The following is a 19656-nucleotide window of genomic DNA, read 5'->3' as shown; positions in this document are numbered from 1 at the left end:
GTCAACAGATCTAAGGGATAAACTACAATTCAATATCGCCTAACCATTTGCTATATTAGAAAAGATATATACGCTTGATAGGAAAGCATGAAAAGTACATAACCCTTCTAGGAGGGGGAAAAAAAATTCACAATTCATTGTTTTGTTCATTCATAAACAAAAAAACTTGTCTCATCCTAGAAGTTAGAAACCCCAGGTATTCATTCCACCACCAACTACCTCGCTATATCCTTTAAAAGGCCTAAATCCACCCAACTACTCATTTCTTCATCTATAAAACTACACTCAGGGCTTCCCTGGTGGCACAGTGGTTGAGAATCCGCCTGCCAATGCAGGGACACGGGTTCAATCCCAGGTCAGGGAAGATCCTACATGCTGCGAAGCAACTAAGCCCATGAACCACAACTACTGAGCCTGAGCTCTAGACCCCATGTGCCGCAACTACTGAGCCCACGTGCCACAACTACTGAAGCTCACACACCTAGAGCCCGTGCTCTGCAACAAGAGAAGCCACCGCAATAAGAAGCCCACACACTGCAACGAAGAGTAGCACCCGCTCGCCACGAGAGAAAGCCCACGTGCAGCAACGAAGACTCAGTGCAGCCAAAAATAAAATTAATTAATTAATTGATTTTTTTTTAAAAACTACACTTAGCACTGACAGCCTCCTTCACAGGGAGGTTCTGATCATTTAAATGTAAGGATGGCTTTCAGGGCCTACGAAGAAACAGTTTTAGGTAATTTAACTTAATGTTTAATTTGTTTCTTTACTCATATGAGTAATGCATGTTCACAGCAACAAAATAAAAATTCAACAGTACAGAAAGATAGAAAGGAAAATCCTCCTTTTCTCCTATTCTCATTCCCCAAAGGTAACCACTACATATGTTTCTTATACAGCCTTCCATTGCATGCCTATGTATGAATACCTTCTTTTTACACAAATGTAATACTATACTTAGTTTTCTGAAGTAACTTTTTCCCTTGATATTAGACATTTTCCATATCGACCCCATTCTTTAATAGCTACATGGTATCCCTCTGCATAGACATACCATGATTTACTTAACCAGCCCTTCTTAACAGACATTTAGGAAGTTGTTTCTAGATTTTCCTTATTTTAAACAGTGTTGCAAAGAACAATCATCTATTTACATTTGCTAACTATTCAGACATATTTGTAAGATAAATTGCTAACATGGAATTGCTGGGTCACGGGCTAAACCCTGATGTCAAATGGTTTCATTAATGAGTTGTATCAACTCCCACCAAGAGAAGAGTATCTAAGTGTTGAATATGATCAACACTTTTTCTAAAAACATAGTTTTAAAGGTTCTTTCTGTATATGCTTTCATTAGGAAGTTTATCTGCAAGGAAATTAACATAGTTGTTTTTGTTTTTGTTTTTTGGATGCGTTGGGTCTTCATTGCTGCGTGAGGGCTTTCTCTAGTCGCGGCGAGCGGGGGCTACTCTTTGTTGCGGTGCACGAGTTTCTCATTGCGGTGGCTGCTGTTGTTGCAGAGCATGGGCTCTAGGTGCGTGGGCTTCAGTAGTTGTGGCATGTGGGCTCAGTAGTTGTGGCGCACAGGCTTAGTTGCTCCACAGCATGTGGGATCTTCCTGGACCAGGGATTGAACCCATGTCCCCTGCAATGGCAGGTGAATTCTTAACCACTGCGCCACCAGGGAAGTCCCTAACATAGATTTTTAAATATTTGTAAGCAACCTGATTTATGTTCCCACCATCTCTATGAAGCAAATAAAGAATCTATAATTTCTACTTGGCAAAAGAAACAAAAGTAACAATAATAATAAAATTAAGGCACAAGAAATGCTCTGTCCTGACCTAATTTTACAGCATAAAGAAACACTACTAAAAAGCTAGTAACTTTAATTATTACCTGCTAGGTAAAAAAAAAAAATTTTTTTCTCCAATCCCGTTATTCTATACATAGAACTAACACAGCACATTTTTATAAATAAATTCTAGTTTAAATGTAACAAACATGTACTCTTGTCAATTCATTAGTAACAGAATAGGAAATAGTTAAGAAAAAACAGAAAAGTAAACACAAATTTCTTATGGACTCTAACATTTCAAATATAATTTAAAATATACAGAACCATATAAATCAGACAGCTTTAAAAAAAAACTTTTCTATTTAATAATTGACCAAAAAAATGGCAAAGATAAAAGTGGCAAGGACTCCAAAGTATAGACGAAATAAGAATCAAGTTTGAATAATATATACAACAAATGAGTTTAAAACACAAATAGATTGATAAAGGAGGCAAGCATATACAGTGGAGAAAAGACAGCCTCTTCAATAAGTGGTGCTGGGAAAATTGGACAGATACATGTAAAAGTATGAAATTAGAACACTCCCTGACACCATGCACAAAAATAAACTCAAAATGGATTAAAGACCTAAGTGTAAGACCAGACACTATCAAACTCTTAGAGGAAAACATAGGCAGAACACTCTATGACATGCATCACAGCAAGATTCTTTTTGACCCAGCTCCCAGAGAAATGGAAATAAGAACACAAATAAACAAATGGGACCTAATGAAACTTAAAAGCTTTTGCACAGCAAAGGAAACCATAAACAAGACCAAAAGACAACCATCAGAATGGGAGAAAATATTTGCAAATGAAGCAACTGACAAAGGATTAATCTCCAAGATTTACAAGCAGCTCATGCAGCTCAGTAACAAAAAAACGAACAACCCAATCCTAAAATGGGCAGAAGACCTAAATAGACATTTCTCCAAAGAAGATATACAGATGGCCTACAGACACATGAAAGAATGCTCAACATCATTAATCATTAGAGAAATGCAAATCAAAACTACAATGAGATATCATCTCACACCGGTCAGAATGGCCATCATCAAAAAATCTAGAAACAATAAATGCTGGAGAGGGTGTGGAGGAAAGGGAACTCTCTTGCACTGTTGGTGGGAATGTAAATTGATACAGCCACTATGGAGAACAGTATGGAGGTTCCTTAAAAAACTACAAATAGAACTACCATACGACCCAGCAATCCCACTACTGGGCATATACCCTGAGAAAACCATAGGTCAAAAAGAGTCATGTACCAAAATGTTCATTGCAGCTCTATTTACAATAGCCAGGACATGGAAGCAACCTAAATGTCCATCGACAGATGAATGGATAAAGAAGATGTGGCACATATATACAATGGAATATTACTCAGCAATAAAAAGAAATGAAATGGAGGTATTTGTAATGAGGTGGATGGAGTTAGAGTCTGTCATACAGAGTGAACTAAGTCAGAAAGAGAAAAACAAATACAGTATGCTAACACATATATACGGAATCTAAGTAAAAAAAAAAAAGGCCATGAAGAACCTAGTGGCAAGACGGGATTAAAGACACAGACCTACTAAAGAACGGACTTGAGGATATGGGGAGGGGGTGGGGTGAGATGTGACAGGGTGAGAGAGTGTCATGGACATATATACACTACCAAATGTAAAATAGATAGCTAGTGGGAAGCAGCCACATAGCACAGGGAGATCAGCTTGGTGCTTTGTGACCGCCTAGAGGGGTGGGATGGGGAGGGTGGGAGGGAGGGAGATGCAAGAGGGAAGAGATATGGGAACATATTGTATATGTATAACTGATTAACTTTGTTATAAAGCAGAAGCTAACACACCATTGTAAGGCAATTATACTTCAATAAAGATGTTTAAAAAAAAAAAAAAACACAAATAGAAAAAAAAAGTGAAAAGGGGCGCTATACATATAAGACCTCTGGATACCATAATTCCTGTTTTATTCTCACAGTCTAAAAAATCTGTGGTTTGCATTACACTGGAAAGTTTAAAAGATTTAGAACAAGGAAAATATAAAATCCAATGTGATTTAAAGCTCTTGTGTAGATCTGGCCCTTGGGAGAGCAATAACTTTTTAGTTACTGAGCTCTCAACCACCAAAGGAAGGGTACTTCAAATAGCGTAACAAAGGCAAATGAAACATAAAGGGTTCCCCTGACCTGAATTCCCAAAACGGCACTGTCTAAAAACATACACTCTCTAGCTTGCCCCATTTACCTTCTAAATTACCTTCTATTGATAAATCCTATCACTCATCTGAACACCACAGTGCTATATCATGTACAGGCCTTCAAGTAGCTTACAGTTAATGAAGGAGACATACAAATAACTGACTATAATAAAATGAAGACTAAAAATAAGTGCTCTATTTACAAAGTACCACAATGCTAACTGAGGAAAACTGGAAGCTTCACTAAAGGTGGCAATCGAACTAGCATGTGAAGATGAATAAGATTTTGAAAACCAGAGAGTGGGAGAAATGTAATGTATCAGTCAAAGTTTGGGTTGCAAACTATAGAAATCAATTCTGGCAAACTTGGTCAGCAAAGGAATTTACTAAAAGAATTTCGAGTAGCTTGTAAAATAGATGAGAAGTCTAGAGGCTGGGGAAAAAAAAAAACAAAAAACCCAAGCAGGAAACGAGCAAATGAGAACTCAGTCACCTAACAGAAATAGTGAGGATGCCATGCTTATTGCTATAGCGAATAATCTCTAATTATCCTACATCTATACGTCATTGCCTCAAGGTTCAAAGCCTAATAAAGGACATTATTGGGTCAACTGGAAAAAATCTCAATAAAGTTAGATGATAGTATTGTATCAATTTAGTTTCCCGATTTTAATAATTGTGCTATAGTTATGTACGAGATTTCCTTGCTTTTAGAAAATACAGGGCTTCCCTGGTGGTGCAATGGTTAGGATTCCGCCTGCCAATGCAGGGGACACGGGTTCGAGCCCTGGTCCGGGAAGATCCCACATGCCGCAGAGCAACTAAGCCCGTGTGCCACAATGCCTGAGCCTGCGCTCTAGAGCCCACGAGCCACAACCACTGAAGCCCGCATGTCTAGAGCCCGAGCTCCGCAACAAGAGAAGCCACCGCAATGAGAAGCCCGCGTACCGCAACAAAGAGTAGCCCTCGCTCACCGCAACTAGAGAAGGCCGGCGAGCAGCAACAAAAACCCCACGCAGCCAAAAATAAATTAATTAATTTTTTTAAAAAAAGAAAATACATACTGCAGTGTTTAGGGGTAAAGGGACATCATGTCTACCATTTACTCTTAGATTCAAAAAAAATCTTTAAGAAAAAACAAAATAGTAGGTGCTTTGTGTCCACCTAGAGGGGTGGGATAGGGAGGTGACTTTTCTGGACGCTCTGTGAAAAGCTCCATTCTCAGATCTTGCTCTTATTTATTTTTGGCTGCGTTGGGTCTTCATTGCTGCACGCGGACTTTCTGTAGTTGCGGTGAGCAGGGGTTTCTCTTGTTGCAGAGCAAGGGCTCTAGGCGTGTGGGCTCAGTAGTTGTGGCTCGGAGGCTCAGTAGTTGTGACACATGCAGCATGCAGGATCTTCCCAGACCAGGGCTCAAACCCATGTCTCATGCATTGGCAGGCGGATTCTTAACCACTGTGCCACCAGGGAAGCCCTCAGATCTTGTTTTTATTTGAGCAGACTTAGAACTCACCCTGGGTAAACAGTCATATGACCAGGAAGTTTGTAAAAAAGAAAAAAAAATCAGCAGCAAAAGTTTAAAATCATAGCCACTTGAGGCAGTGATACCAGGTGGGCTCAAAAGAGGCTGAAACTTATAAGGTAAAACTGGAGAATGAGATGCCCAAGAGGGCACTGTAAAGCTTTGACATACTCCTGAGAATCTAGGAGGCCATGCACATGTGCAAAGCTGTGGGCATGCCCAGGAAAGATCTGAGAAGGCCCTAATCTTTTACCTCAGGCCGACCTTGAGGCTCTACACAAGCAGGAAGTGAGCGTTAAGGCAGAGCTGTAAATTTCCTGATAGAGCGTTGAAAACATACCCAAAAACACACGCACAGAGCCTCTCAGTAAAGGCTGGGAGACTTACTGCTTCAAAGCTTTTAAGGAAATTCTAAATGAAAAAAGATAATACCTTATTCCATAAGTAATACAAATTCTAAATATTCTATACATCTGTAAGTTCCTGTGTGTGACTAAGTGTAGTTTTGCATTTGACCTGCATACTCTCAGAAGATTGAGACTCTGCATGAGGGAGGACAGCAACATGACTGTAGATAAAAGAACCACCTTTGACTGTGTTCATCTAATTTCAATCTTTACAACTTTGTAAGGTAGACACTCTTAGTCACCCTTTACAGGTAAGGGAACTGAGTTTCAGAAAGCTTATGCAACTTTCCTGAGTTTTTACAACTAGTAAGTAGGGGTTTGGAAGGTAGGTTTCTAACCAGTCGGCTACACTGCAGAACACGCATCACTGACCACTATGTGATACAGTCCCTGAAAGAAAAATGAAAAAACAGAAAACAAAAAACCTGGGCGGGGGCTGGGGGGAGGAGAGAAAGGAAGGAAGAGAGACAGGCAAAAAGCAGAACTTAGGTAGGTTTTGAGAAGTTATACCCTAACTATTCATTTGTCTATAAAGTCCTGTTATCTACCACCTTGAAACAATAATTCCTATTTGTCCATAATTCTTCAACTCTAATACTTAAGTTTTCAGAGACCCCATCCCGCATGGGATCACCGTGATGCCCCCACCAGCATGGACACCCATCCTCAGGCTTCAACAGCACTTTCCCCTCTCCTCCCTGCCCCCCAGGAAGCCATGCAGGAAACAGATGAGGTGCAAACCTGAAGCTCCCCTCCCTGCCAATTCTGTCTAAAAACCCTCCATTTTAAGTCTACTTCCGTATTGTAAAAATGAAAAACCAACTTATCTGCTTAATTTTCCCCTCCAATATACATAAAATAATTGCTCTTCAAATAACATTTTCTATTAACCTCTTAATTCAATGATTCTCTTGGCTGTGAAAAAAAAGAAAAATACTTTTTAAAACTTAATAGGTGGGGCTTCCCTGGTGGCGCAGTGGTTGAGAATCTGCCTGCCAATGCAGGGGACACGGGTTCGAGCCTTGGTCTGGGAAGATCCCACATGCCGCGGAGCGGCTGGGCCCGTGGGCCACAATTGCTGAGCCTGCGCGTCTGGAGCCTGTGCTCCGCAACAAGAGAGGCCGCGATAGTGAGAGGCCCGCGTACCGCGATGAAGAGTGGTCCCCACTTGCCGCAACTAGAGAAAGCCCTCGCACAGAAACGAAGACTCAACACAGTCATAAATAAATAAATAAATAAATAAAAGAACGTGAATTAAAAAAAAAAAAACTTAATAGGTAAACAAGGACCTACTGTATAGCACAGGGAACTCCACTCAATATTCTGTAACAACCTATATGGGGAAAGAATCTGAAAAAGGATATATGTGTATGTATAACTGATCACTTTGCTGTACACCTGAAACTAAGACAACATTGTAAATCAAATATACTCCAATATAAAATAAAAATTAAGAAAAACTTAATAGGAATTGTTCTATAAAATCATAATACTACTGACATAAAAAAAGAAGCAGCAAACCAAAATACAACCTGGGAGTGGGGTGAAGGACAGTAAGGGAAAATAGGAAGCCAAGCTTTGCCTTTAGAAAAATACTCATTTCTTAATCAAGCTTTGCTCCCAGAGAACTCACAGGTTCTTCAGAAGGACCTGAAGTTTGTGTATCTGTAACAGCAATTAAGCCTTCTTCAGTAGTATAAAATAAGACTAGGCTTTAGTTAGTCCAAGTATTAAACAAAGACATGTTATTTTATCATCAGCATTGTAGTAGAAGAAAAAAAATGAGAGCAAAATATCCTAGTCCTCAATATCATGAATCCAGCTACTGGGATGTGAACTTTAGATTCATAATAGAACCACAGATCCAAATCCATGATTTAAATGAAATTCACACTGCATTAGACTTTGAGAGAGAAGGCTAAGTATTTTACATTTTCCCAAAATGCAGCTGTTAATGGTCCTTTCAAGCCAGAGACTACAGACACCTAAATTTGGTGACTAATTATTTCACAAAATACACATACATTGACAAAATCTCCCAGCGCTAGTAACTTCCCACAGCTAAATACAAAAATGGAGGGGGCTTCCCTGGTGGCGCAGTGGTTGAGAATCTGCCTGCCAATGCAGGGGACACGGGTTCGAGCCCGGGTCTGGGAAGATCCCACATGCCGCAGAGCAACTGGGCCCGTGAGCCACAATTACTGAGCCTGCGCGTCTGGAGCCTGTGCTCCGCACCAAGAGAGGCCACGATAGTGAGAGACCCGCGCACCGCAATGAAGAGCGGCCCCTGCTTGCCGCAACTAGAGAAAGCCCTCGCACAGAAACGAAGACCCAACACAGCCATAAAAATAAATAAAAATAAATTAAAAGAAATGGAGGGATCACAGCACTGATAATCCAAGAGTATATATGAATTTTGGGTAACAGTCCTGTCATCCAATACTTTGCTTAGGTTAGTATTAAAATTTGTTTGCTTTCCCTCAATATAAGTTTGACTTGGTACTAAAGAAATATGGATCAGACGTATTTGTATCGGTCCTTAATAGCAAGAAGAAAAAAGGTGAATTAAATATGTACAATGGGGAATTCATTCTATCAGTCTCTTACAAATTTTTTTAATTTTCATGCTATTTGCACATAGCAGTGATGTGACATGGATGGTAGAAATGGCATCCTTGGGAGTACTGTTCTTTACAGAAATTGTCTTTTAAGTAATTTAAGGCTGACAGACATCAGGTTAGTCAAATTCTAAAAACAGCAGCCTAGCAATATCAGGATCAAACTAAGCATATCAATTTGTATTTCTCCACACCCTTTGACAAAATCCACTCAAAAGTGTGATATTATCTATAACAATTATCAATGCACTGCCCCATGAAAACTCTGTAGAAAATATTCAGACCAACAAAGTTGTTGATTATTTCCATCCAAAAGGAAAAAGTATTAAAGAATTTATTCTTGGTACCTCAACACACACACACAAACGGCTCTAACAAAAGAAAAAGAAATTTTAAAGAGAATGAATGTAGTGCCCTAATAAGTTAATCGGTAGCTTCTATAAAATAGAAATAATTGTGTCAGTATGGTCTTTATTTCTCCCTTTGGTATTTCAAAGTGCATCAGGAAACAGCAACATCTGAAGAGAAAACACCTTTACAACCACTTAAATTAATTTCTTAAAAAAGGCTTGTCAGTCATGCTGTGGTGTGGCTAAGACCAAATGACTTCTTACACAGCCTCTCTAGAGGTCACTTGCCCAGTACTGTGAAAGGTAATCACTACTTTTTCTGAAGAACAAAGGAAAAAGCAGAAATGGCTTACTACGTAATTCCCCAGGAAATGTAGCCTGATGGTGTTGAATTATGAGCTTGCCATTTTCCATCCTAGCAGTAGTTTAAATCAAAGACAGTAACACTACTAAGAATGACAAAAAATTGGAAAATTGGAAACCATACTCTGCACATAGTGTGAAACCCCCCAAAAAAACCCCAGAAAAACAAAAACACTCTAACCTTCTGGGTGAATACATGCAATAAACTATCTTACTAAGGAAAGAAAAAAAAAAAGTATGTGATTTTTTGTTTTTTTTTTTCAATTTAACAGTGAACAAGACAAGCTCCTGTTCTCTAGGACAAAGTAGAAAGTCAAGGGCTAAGGCAGCTCAAATACGGGGCACCGAACTCAGTGAGAGATAGGGTTCAGGTCACGAGGAGATGAGGGGAGATGAGGGGAAATCATCCCTAAGAAGGAGATCCTGAACAGGGCCTTCTGACAGTCGTGCAATTAGCAGAGCCTTCACACGTATTGATTTCCTCTTTTCCCTGGTACTACCCTTTTTCACAGGGCTCTACACAGGCTCCTGATAGGAAGGAGAGCTCGTAAATAATGTGATCTCAGCAGGCCTCTGATGGAGTATGCATAGGCCTGGGGGGCGTCATATAGATTTTCCTAAGGGTCTTTGAACAAGCACGTTTTTAAAAGAATGAAGTTCCAGTTCCAGATATTCAATGTCCATACTCTTTCCTAAGAACAGTCTATCTTAGAAATACAGGACACTTAGCTCTTGAGGACGACGCAACCCCTTCTAGGCCATTCTCAGTCTGACTGTGGTGCATTCCCTAAGGCCCAAGCAAAGGGTAATTTGAAATATAGGTGTAGATATTGAGAAAGTACTGAGACCTTTCACAAATCAGTAGTTTCCAATTCCTTGTTTTCAACAAAATTGAAGGAGGACCTAATCTAGTCGTCAGCTGACAGATCATTCAAATGTTTTACAATAATGATTTCGGCATATAATCAGAAAGGTATTCAAAGACTTGAGTGACACTTATATGATGAAACTCCAACCAGTCCCATCTACCAATTTATGAGAACGATGTTTCTCAGTACTTACATCTATAAAAAGAAAAATTAGGAAGAGAATTGACAGTGAATCCTGTCTCATTCAGGCAATAAGTAATATTCATTCATGGATACCCAACTAAACTCATTAGGGAAAAAGATCATTTACAATAAAATTTTACATGTATGTTTAACAACTGCTAGTTAAAATACATTGTATATAAATCAATGTGATTTTAATTTAATCTAAAAGAAAAATTTATACCCAAGCCTTAAGGTTACAGAACATTTTTTTAAATCACAAGTTGTTACAAGGAAGCAGAAAGGGTAATCACTAAAAGATTTTCAAGTTCAAAAATATATTACACTGGATCAAGCTCTAAGGGAGATGTGGAATTAAAAAACAAGTTAAAGGGGCTTCCCTGGTGGCGCAGTGGTTGAGAATCTGCCTGCCGATGCAGGTGACACGGGTTCGAGCCCTGGTCTGGGAGGATCCCACATGCCGCGGAGCAACTAGGTCCGTGAGCCACAATTACTGTGCCTGCGCATCTGGAGCCTGTGCTCCACAACAAGAGAGGCCGCGAGAGTGAGAGGCCCGCGCACCGCGATGAAGAGTGGCCCCCGCTTGCCACAACTAGAGAAAGCCCTCGCACAGAAACGAAGACCCAACACAGCCATAAATTAATTAATTAATTAATTTAAAAAAAAAAAACAAGTTAAAAAGAATAAGGAATAATGTAAGTCTTCTCACTGCTAATATTAATGTGATTCTTAAATGGATGGTGGTGTACAAACTTCCAGTTATAAGATAAGTACTAGGGATGTCATGTAAACATGAGCAATATAATTAACACAGCTGTATGTTATATATGAAAGAGTAAATCCTGAGTTCCCATCATAAGGAAATTTTTTCTATTTTTTAAAATTTTTCATCTATGAGATGACAGTTGCTCAATAAACTTATTGTGATAATCATTTCATGATGTATGTATACCAAATCATTATGCTGTACACCTTAAACTCATATAGTGCTATACATCATTTATAACTCAAACTGGAAGAAAAAAATAACATCGAGGGACTTCCCTGGTGGCAGTGGTTGAGAATCCGCTTGCCAATACAGGGGACACGGGTTAGAGCCCTGGTCCGGGAAGATCCCACATGCCTCAGAGCAACTAAGCCCGTACGCCACAACTACTGAGCCCTTGTGCCACAACTACTGAAGCCTGTGTGCCTAGAGCCCATGCTCTGCAACAAGAGAAGCCACCACAATAAGCCCATGCACCGCAACAAAGAGTAGTCCCCACTCGCCGCAACTAGAGAAAGCCCGTGCGCAGCCATGAAGACCCAACACAGCCAAAAATTAAAATTAAAAAAAAGAAAACCTTGAAAAGAAAATTTTAAAAAATAACAACATCGAAAAAAGAAAAAGGTTGAAAAATAGATAATGATGGCGAATATTAAATGACTGTAGTATTTAGACTCCATGCATAAGAATGATGTGACACTTCTATTTAAAAAGTCAGGGACTTCCCTGGTGGTCCAGTGGGTAAGACCCCGCACTCTCAATGCAGAGGGCCCGGGTTCAATCCCTGGTCAGGGAACTAGATCCCACATGCGTGCCGCAACGAAGATCTCGCGCGCGGCAATGGAGATCCCGCATGCCGCAACTAAGACCCCATGCAGCCAAAATAAATAAATAAATAAATATTAAAAAAAAAAAAAAAAAAGTCAATACAGAGACTTCCCTGGTGGCGCAGTGGTTAAGAGTCCGCCTGCCAATGCAGGGAACACAGGTTCAAGCCCTGGACTGGGAAGATCCCACATGCCACAGAGCAACTAAGCCCATGCGCCACAACTACTGAAGCCCGCAAGCCACAACTACTGAAGCCTGTGTGCCTAGAGCCCGTGCTCCGCAACAAGAGAAGCACCGCAATGAGAAGCCCGTGCACCGCAACAAAGAGTAGCCTGTGCACCGCAACAAAGAGTAACCCCTGCTCGCCGCAACCAGAGAAAGCCTGCGCACAGCAACGAAGACCCAACGCAGCCAAAAATAAAAATAAATAAATTTTAAATATATATGTATCAATACAGACAATATGCTGGAAATTTTATATTCTGAAGCAATCGGAACCACTGATTTAAATGTTCATTATAAACGTTAAAGTACGACTTCATGTATAATTTATCAAAAAACTTTTAGGCAGACTATAAGCAGGAAGTTTCGAGGATCAGTTGCCTGTGTTGATAGTGAAAATAAGTAAGTGAAACAATGGTCAGTGAGAAAAGCAGACCTCAAACGGTATACATTAGCAAGGATAAGGACGCCAAAGTAGTTACAGGGTTGGAGCGGCAGTTTGCAGCTGCAGGAGAGAGGGCCAATTCTGTGGATTACCAAAAGCTAATCTCAAAGCAATTTTCTTTTGGGACACTTAAGCACGTTCAGCTTCTAACCATATTTGTTTCAGGCTTTCTGAAAATAGGAGCAATGCAGTTTAGAGGCTGTCATTTGAGTTTGAGCTTTAATAGGCTCTCAATCTCTAGTTGGCTGACAAGATGCAGGTGACTCCTTTCAGCGACAACGAAAGAGCAGGTACCTTTGACTGTCAGCAACTTTGATTTGCCATTGTTTCTTCTTCCCGGTTCACACTAAGCTTGAACATCAGAGATTTCCCTTTTACTAAGTAAAATAGTAGCAATGAAAATGTCAAAGGCATCTCATATTAATGACTACTCAGGCAAAGGCATTATATTATTGTTTGCAAAGCAAAAGTTTCATCAAAAAAAAAAAAAGCCTCCAAGGCTACTCTCCTTAATGCAGCCATAAACAACTACCTTATCTTTTAATGGACATAAGTAATTAAAAAATGAATAAGAGCAGCTGACACCTTAACATGGAGCAAGAAAGCAGAGATCTGACACCCACAATAATTGAATATGGTATCTGTATTACCTTAAAACCTTATAATCATATCAAAACATCAGGAAAACAGGTATGTGAAAAGGATCACTCAAGTCCTCCATATATCCACTCTTCAAATCTCAAAATCACTCCAGATGCAGTTTGGGGTGGTAGTTAAAAGATTCAGCTGTAGAGCCGAAATGCCTGGGTTGAACTCAGACTCCTTAATTTGGTGGTTGAGTGATATTGGGTAAATCACCTAACCTCTCCTAACTGTGAGTAATCTAACTGTGCCTCAGTTTTCTCATCTCATACTAAGTGCTCAACAAATGTAAGTTACTATTAATATTACAGGGAAGAAAAAAATTTCCAAGGACTGCCAATAGGCCTTGACTTCCTCTCTGTTAACAGTTCATCAAAAATATTAATATTAAGCAAATCCTAGTATTGGGGGTTTAAGTTAATGATTGCACTAAGTACAATATTACACCTACTGGGTATTCAATGAAGATAATTAGCCTTATGACATGCTTACCCAAACTCCATAGGCTTGGGGTTCATACCATCTATAGAGGAAATGATTTAAGAGCAAGAGACTAGCAGATGCAATGTACTCAACTAAGTTACCTTGGAGCATTACATATCAAGAAGTTGTTTTGTTTAGTTTTATTTTGTCCTGTTTTCCACTTATAAGCCATGTATCCGTAGTAGTCTAAAACAGTAGCAAAGGGAATCGACAGTGTTCAATTCTGGAGTTAGGTACCTGGTCTTTACACAGCTAAAACTCTACTGTGAACTTTATTTCTTTCTAATCATTTCAATTAATCTCCATTTGGGGCACAAATGCACCATAGGATATGAGAACAAGGAGGCCTCAGGCACCTTAATCAACCTTGTCCCATTTAGTCTTCAGGCACCAAGAATGGAACTCTTAGCAAGCCTAAATAGGAAGAGCACTTCAGAATCTGAAACGTGGAAGTGACCTTACAGGCCACCAACCCAAACCAAAATGAAGGAATAATCTTTCCAGCCTCTCTTCATCCACCTCTGCCTGAAAATATGATGCTGGTGGTAACAGTGGCTGCAGCTATGCCCCCAGGCACTGTGCGAAGCATCTACATTCACTGACACACTGAATCATTAAACTGTGAAGTGAGAAAATCCTAAAGAAAACACAAGATGGAATTTTTCAGACCATTCTGAAAAAGGATAAAAGCCTAAAGTTTTAATACAATGGTTACAATATTAGCATAAATCAAAAAATACATTATTCATCTCTAAATGATACACCATCATTTCATTCAATTTAGTTCAACAGAGACCAAATACCAAAGGTACCATTACTACAATTACTGTTAAAACATGATCCCTGCAACCAAGGAGTATCCCCTTTATTCTCAGTAAGGCAGTGACTGGTTCACAAAAATATAAGAGATAAAACACAGTCGAGTCAAGGGCAGCTGGATATAAATCCCAGCTCTGCCACTGGCTACAACAGCTTAAGCAAGTCAGTTAACCTATAAAAATGAAGATTTTATACATATAAAGTATATATATAACAAATTTGTTATCAAGTTGTTTAAACAACTTTCAAGTTGCTAAAAAAATTAAGTTGTAATAAAGTTAGATAGGTAAATAATGTTGTTATAAAACAAGATGTGACATATAATGTGCACTAGACTGGTCAGTTTCCTTCATTTCCTGGTGAGCTGACTAAGAATTTCTTCATACCTCTCTCAAATTTTACTTATTACCTGCCTTAATCCTAACAAGGTTAAATATGGCACACTTAAGTTGTGTATTTCTTTCCAACTCCATTTTTGTACACAACTCCTATCTTTAGGGACATCCTACCTACTATGCCCTTAAGATATTACAAATATCAATACTTCAGTAATAGGAAATTTAACTCAACCCAAAACTATAATAATTTTTTAATCTATGCACATGGGAATTCAAAATAGACAGACAGTTTTGTACTACAAATGTTAAAATAACAGAACAGCTCATAAAGACAGTAATTTAACTCCTTTAGCTAGAGTATCAGTAGAGTAAAAGTTTGCCCCCAAACCATTCCCTGCTCCAACCTGTAAGACACTTTCAATTACAAATGCATGAATATGGCCGATTATATTGCTAGTAAAATTGAGACCTGACTGCTGAAACATTTACAAATTGAAAATTCAAATAGACGAAGGCCACCGACCCCTGATTCCTACACATATACAATGAAAAAGAACTATACTATTAAAAAAAAGAGAACTATGCATCTGATCCCGCCCCCAAATACTATAGAGTCTAGCTCCTCGGGGTCATTCTTTCACTCAAACATTTACTAGGTGCCTACTCTGTGCCACGCATTGCACAGGCAGTGAACAAAGCTGACCCCCAAATCCCTTCCTTCTTAATAACAGGAATGTCTCCCTGGGAGGTTAGGCACTGGGAGACCAAGCCCTGGTTGTCCCCACCCCAAAAGGGTTAATCACACTGACACCCGCACCCAAACGGCCCCCTAGACTTGCGGACACATAGCCGCGGCCGCTGGGTTCTTTAATAATTGGGCCAAGACCTCTTGGGCAGGCTGGGGAAGCCCATGGCCTTGACCCTCCAGGGCACCCCAGCAGACAGGGAGCAAGGGACGCACACCCACACCCCGCGCCACGTGCACACCCCGGCGCACGCCCCCGCCGCCCTCCGCCCATCCTGCGCAGGCGCTGCCGCCGTCTGGCTCGCGCGTGCCCTGCACGGCGCTCGCGGCTTCTGACTCGGGGCCCAGACCCCCCACCAGCCCCGGTCCCACGAGGCCGCGACCCTGACCCCGGCCAGGACCCCACCGGCCGTCCCCTCTTACCGGCGCACTGGGCCCGGCGCCCCGGCCTCCTGCCTCTCGGTGGCCGCCTCGCGGACCTCTTCCTCCTCGGCCTCCGCGGCTGCCCCGGAAACCCCTGCCGCGGCCCCGGCGGCCGCCTCTATCCCCGCCGCCGCCTCTCGCCACCGCCGCCGCCGGGGCGCCGGCCCGCTCGCGGTCGCCATTCCCGCTAGGCCAGCCGCGGCCGGGTCGGCGTCCTCGGCCGCCCCGAGCTCCGAGCTCCGCCTGCATCTGGCCACCGACGGCGGTGCTGAGCGCGCGGGAGCCGGGCCGCCGCGGAGACGCCCTTGCCCCACCGGAAACGGGCCGCACGGAGGAGCCGCGACCGACGGGCCCCCGGTGACAGCGAGCGCGGCGTGCGGGGCCGGGTATGGAAGCTGGCCGCGGCGGGGGCGGGGCGGGGGCGGGGGCGGGGGAGGGGGCGGGGCGGCCGGCCCCGGGCCTGGCAGGTGGGGCCGGAACCTGGTCTCCCGCAGGGCCGGGGGTTCCGAGGAAAGGGCTGACCAGTAGAAGCTGCAAGTGGGAGGGGTGTTTCTGGGGGAAGGGCCCTAGTAAGTAAAAGGATGGGTTATGAAATAAAGTTTATATAATATGAACTCGTTTTTTAATTAAAAGTAGAAAGACATACTGATACGGTGTATTTGCCTAAGAAAAGGTCTTAAAAAGTATATACCAAAACATTAGTGTTACCGAGTCCAAGCTCCTGCTGCGCGCTGCAGGACAGGCCAGTGAATCCCAGAGATGACTGGTTGGGGCAAGGAGTAACGACTTACCTGGAGAGACAGCAAACCGAGAAGATGGTGGACTCCTGACCCCAAGGAACCAGCTGCCTGCGTTGGCATTCAGGCTTCTTTTATACTAAAACGGGAGAGAGCAAAGTCAAACATGTCCGGGTTCTGGTCAGCCCCCTCTTCCTCCTTGCAGTCATTCACAGGTGGGCCTGGTCAGGATGTTTCTTGTGAGCTAAAAGAAAAGGTACTCTAGAGCTTAATGCTCACTACCTGGGAGGCAGGGTTCCCAGAGATGGGCCATTATGTATAATTGAAGCTTACAGGCAACAGCCCTTTAGTGACTAACTTGTAATAGAATACAAAGGTTCTTCCCTATTACATTAGTGGTTAACTGTGGGGTGAGACTTCCAGTGAGTTAATTCTTCCATTTTTGTTTTCCTGTTTAGTCTCCTGATCTTCAAGAATGAATAGGTGTAATTTTTAAAGTTCCTTCATACCTCTGGGTTCAGGAGGAGGTATGAAGGAAGGGTGGGGTGCGGTCCTCAGGTGAGAGGTGTGGCCTGCCACAAGCCACTGGGAGTCCAGAGAACAGTGCAGCCTGTCATGGACAGAAGGGGCTCCCAGGACGTCAAAAGAATGTTTATAGAAATGACTGCTTTAGCTCACACTTATTGAGCACATGAGCATTTAATTCTCCTGTCAGCCCTGTGAGGTAGGTACTACTGTCATCCTTATTTTACAGATAAGGAAATAGCCCTAGAGAAGTTAAACCACTTGTCTGATGTGACACAGCTACGGTAGCGGTGGAAATGACATTCTAACTCAGGCAAGCTCAGTCTATTCATGTTTGTGTGTCAGTGTCATTTACTTAGTAGACAGTTTTGGGGACTCACCCATATTTTACGATTTAATATTTTGTTCCTTTTTATTGCTAAGCAGTAGTTCATTTTATGGATCCAGTCTACTTTAACCAAGGGGGAAAAGGGCAGTTTTATATGGCTACATGGGAGCCATCTTTAACTTTGTATGACAAGGACTTCCCTGGTGGCACAGTGCTTAAGAATCCACCTGCCAGTGCAGGAGACACAGGTTCGAGCCCTGGTCCGGGAAGATCCCACATGCCGCGGAGCAACTAAGCCCATGTGCCATAACTACTGAGCCTGCGCTCTAGAGTCCACGAGCCACAACTACTGAGCCCGCGTGCCGAGAGCCCGTGCTCCTCAACAAGAGAAGCCACTGCAATGAGAAGCCCGCACGTCGCAACGAACAGCAGCCCCCACTCGCCACAGCTAGAGAAAGCCCATGCGCATGCAACAAAGACCCAATGCAGCCAAAAATAATAAATAAAATTATTTTTTAAAAAAACTTTGTATTATAGAAACCACATGAAAATAATAGAGAAGGGTTAAAACATCTATCATCCAATCAGTGTGGCGAAACAGGTGTTTTTTTCCGAATCCTTTCTGTCCCTTTCTTACATTCATACATAGTTAACACTGTTCATTGCTTCTAATTATCTACTGTGTGTTAGGCACAGTGCTTGGTCTTGAAGATTGAGAAAAAAAGAAAAGAAAAAGAAAAAAGCCACAGTCCTTGCTCTCAAGTATCAATAGCTCACTTCCCAGAAGGAAGATAATAACTCTGTAAGCAGGTGACTGCACTATTGTGCTGAGTGCAGTGAGAGATTCAAGGTGAAGTCTGGAAGGAAGAAAAGTTGAACTGCCTCAATGAGTCACCCAGGGCTTCATGAGAAATAGACCCAGGAGCCAAGTCCTGATGGTTGAGCAGGACTTTGCCTGGTAAGTGGGACTAGAGAACTGCTGAAGGGTTGTCAACTGCAATCTTGAACAAAGTAACGCAGAGCACAGTTCTAAGTACTTCCCATATAGCACCTCCTTTAGACCTCACAGCAGCCTTATGAGGTACTACTCGTGTCATCCCTGTTTCACAGATGAGGGATCTAAGATGGAGACGTAAAGTAACTTCCAAATCACACAGCTAGTGAGTAATGGAATGATTGGAACCCAGGGCAGTCTGGCTTCAGGTTCTATGCTGTTAACCACTGTACTCAGAAAACCATTCTGTAGAGGAGAATCAGAATTCCAGGCAGCCATCAGGAAACTACTGGAAGAGTCCAGGCCACAAATCATTAGGGCCTAAATTGAGAGCTAAGAAGGTAGATAATGGGACAGATAGGAGATGGGAGAACTGATAGGACTCCGTGTCCAATTCTAAGTGGGGAGGTCAGAGTGAGAAGTTAGGGGTGATGCCCAGGTTTCTTGCTTGAGTGACCAGGTAGCTAATGATGCTATTAGCCAAGAGAGGAATTACAGGGTTGGGAGAGGAGTTGTGTCAGGATAATAGTATTTTTTTTAACACTGTATTCTAGTATATATTTTTCTCTATTCATTGTCTTAATAGTTAACATTTTTGTCAATAGACACTGTCACTTCTCACAGTACATCAATTTTTCCCTCTCTACTCTTCTCCAGCCTTTCCCATTTTTTATTCCTCCACATCCTATTTTTCTCTTTTTTTTTTTAACCTTATCTTTTTTTGTGAAATTAACACTGTCAATGGCACTCAGAATTAAGTTATTCATCCTCATGCTCAAATTCATAATCCCACCCCTAGAGAAACACTAAACAAGCAGATGGGAGTAATAACAAGAATGTTATCCTTTTCTCTGCACCCCATAAAGGAACCAACAGGAGAACCCCTTGGACAACCTGAGCCCCCATCCCCTATGTGACCAGGAACTGTAATGGTTTGGTACATTCTCCCTAATGCTACGTGCAGTGACATAAAATTGGTTGCTTGAAACGGGTTACAGTGGGAACTTTTACACG

The 19656-nt window shown here is 41.8% G+C and overlaps 1 protein-coding gene across 1 annotated transcript in view; it reads right to left on the bottom strand.

Moving 5' to 3' along the window:
* Nucleotides 1-16567, bottom strand: part of LOC309625460 (cell death regulator Aven-like) — a 187029-nt gene extending 170462 nt beyond the window's left edge. Inside the window, exon 1 of the mRNA XM_082385033.1 lies at nucleotides 16059-16567. Within this exon, the coding sequence (XP_082241159.1) occupies nucleotides 16059-16307 (249 nt within the window). The 5' untranslated portion in view covers nucleotides 16308-16567. The remainder of the gene's footprint in view (nucleotides 1-16058) is intronic.
* Between the last annotated feature and the right edge of the window lie 3089 nt (nucleotides 16568-19656).

The sequence above is a fragment of the Balaenoptera borealis genome (assembly GCF_965194805.1).
Source record: "Balaenoptera borealis genome assembly, chromosome: 3".
Lineage (NCBI taxonomy): Eukaryota > Metazoa > Chordata > Mammalia > Artiodactyla > Balaenopteridae > Balaenoptera > Balaenoptera borealis.
Note: the sequence above shows the minus strand (reverse complement) of the source record. Positions and strands in the feature narration are given on the sequence as shown.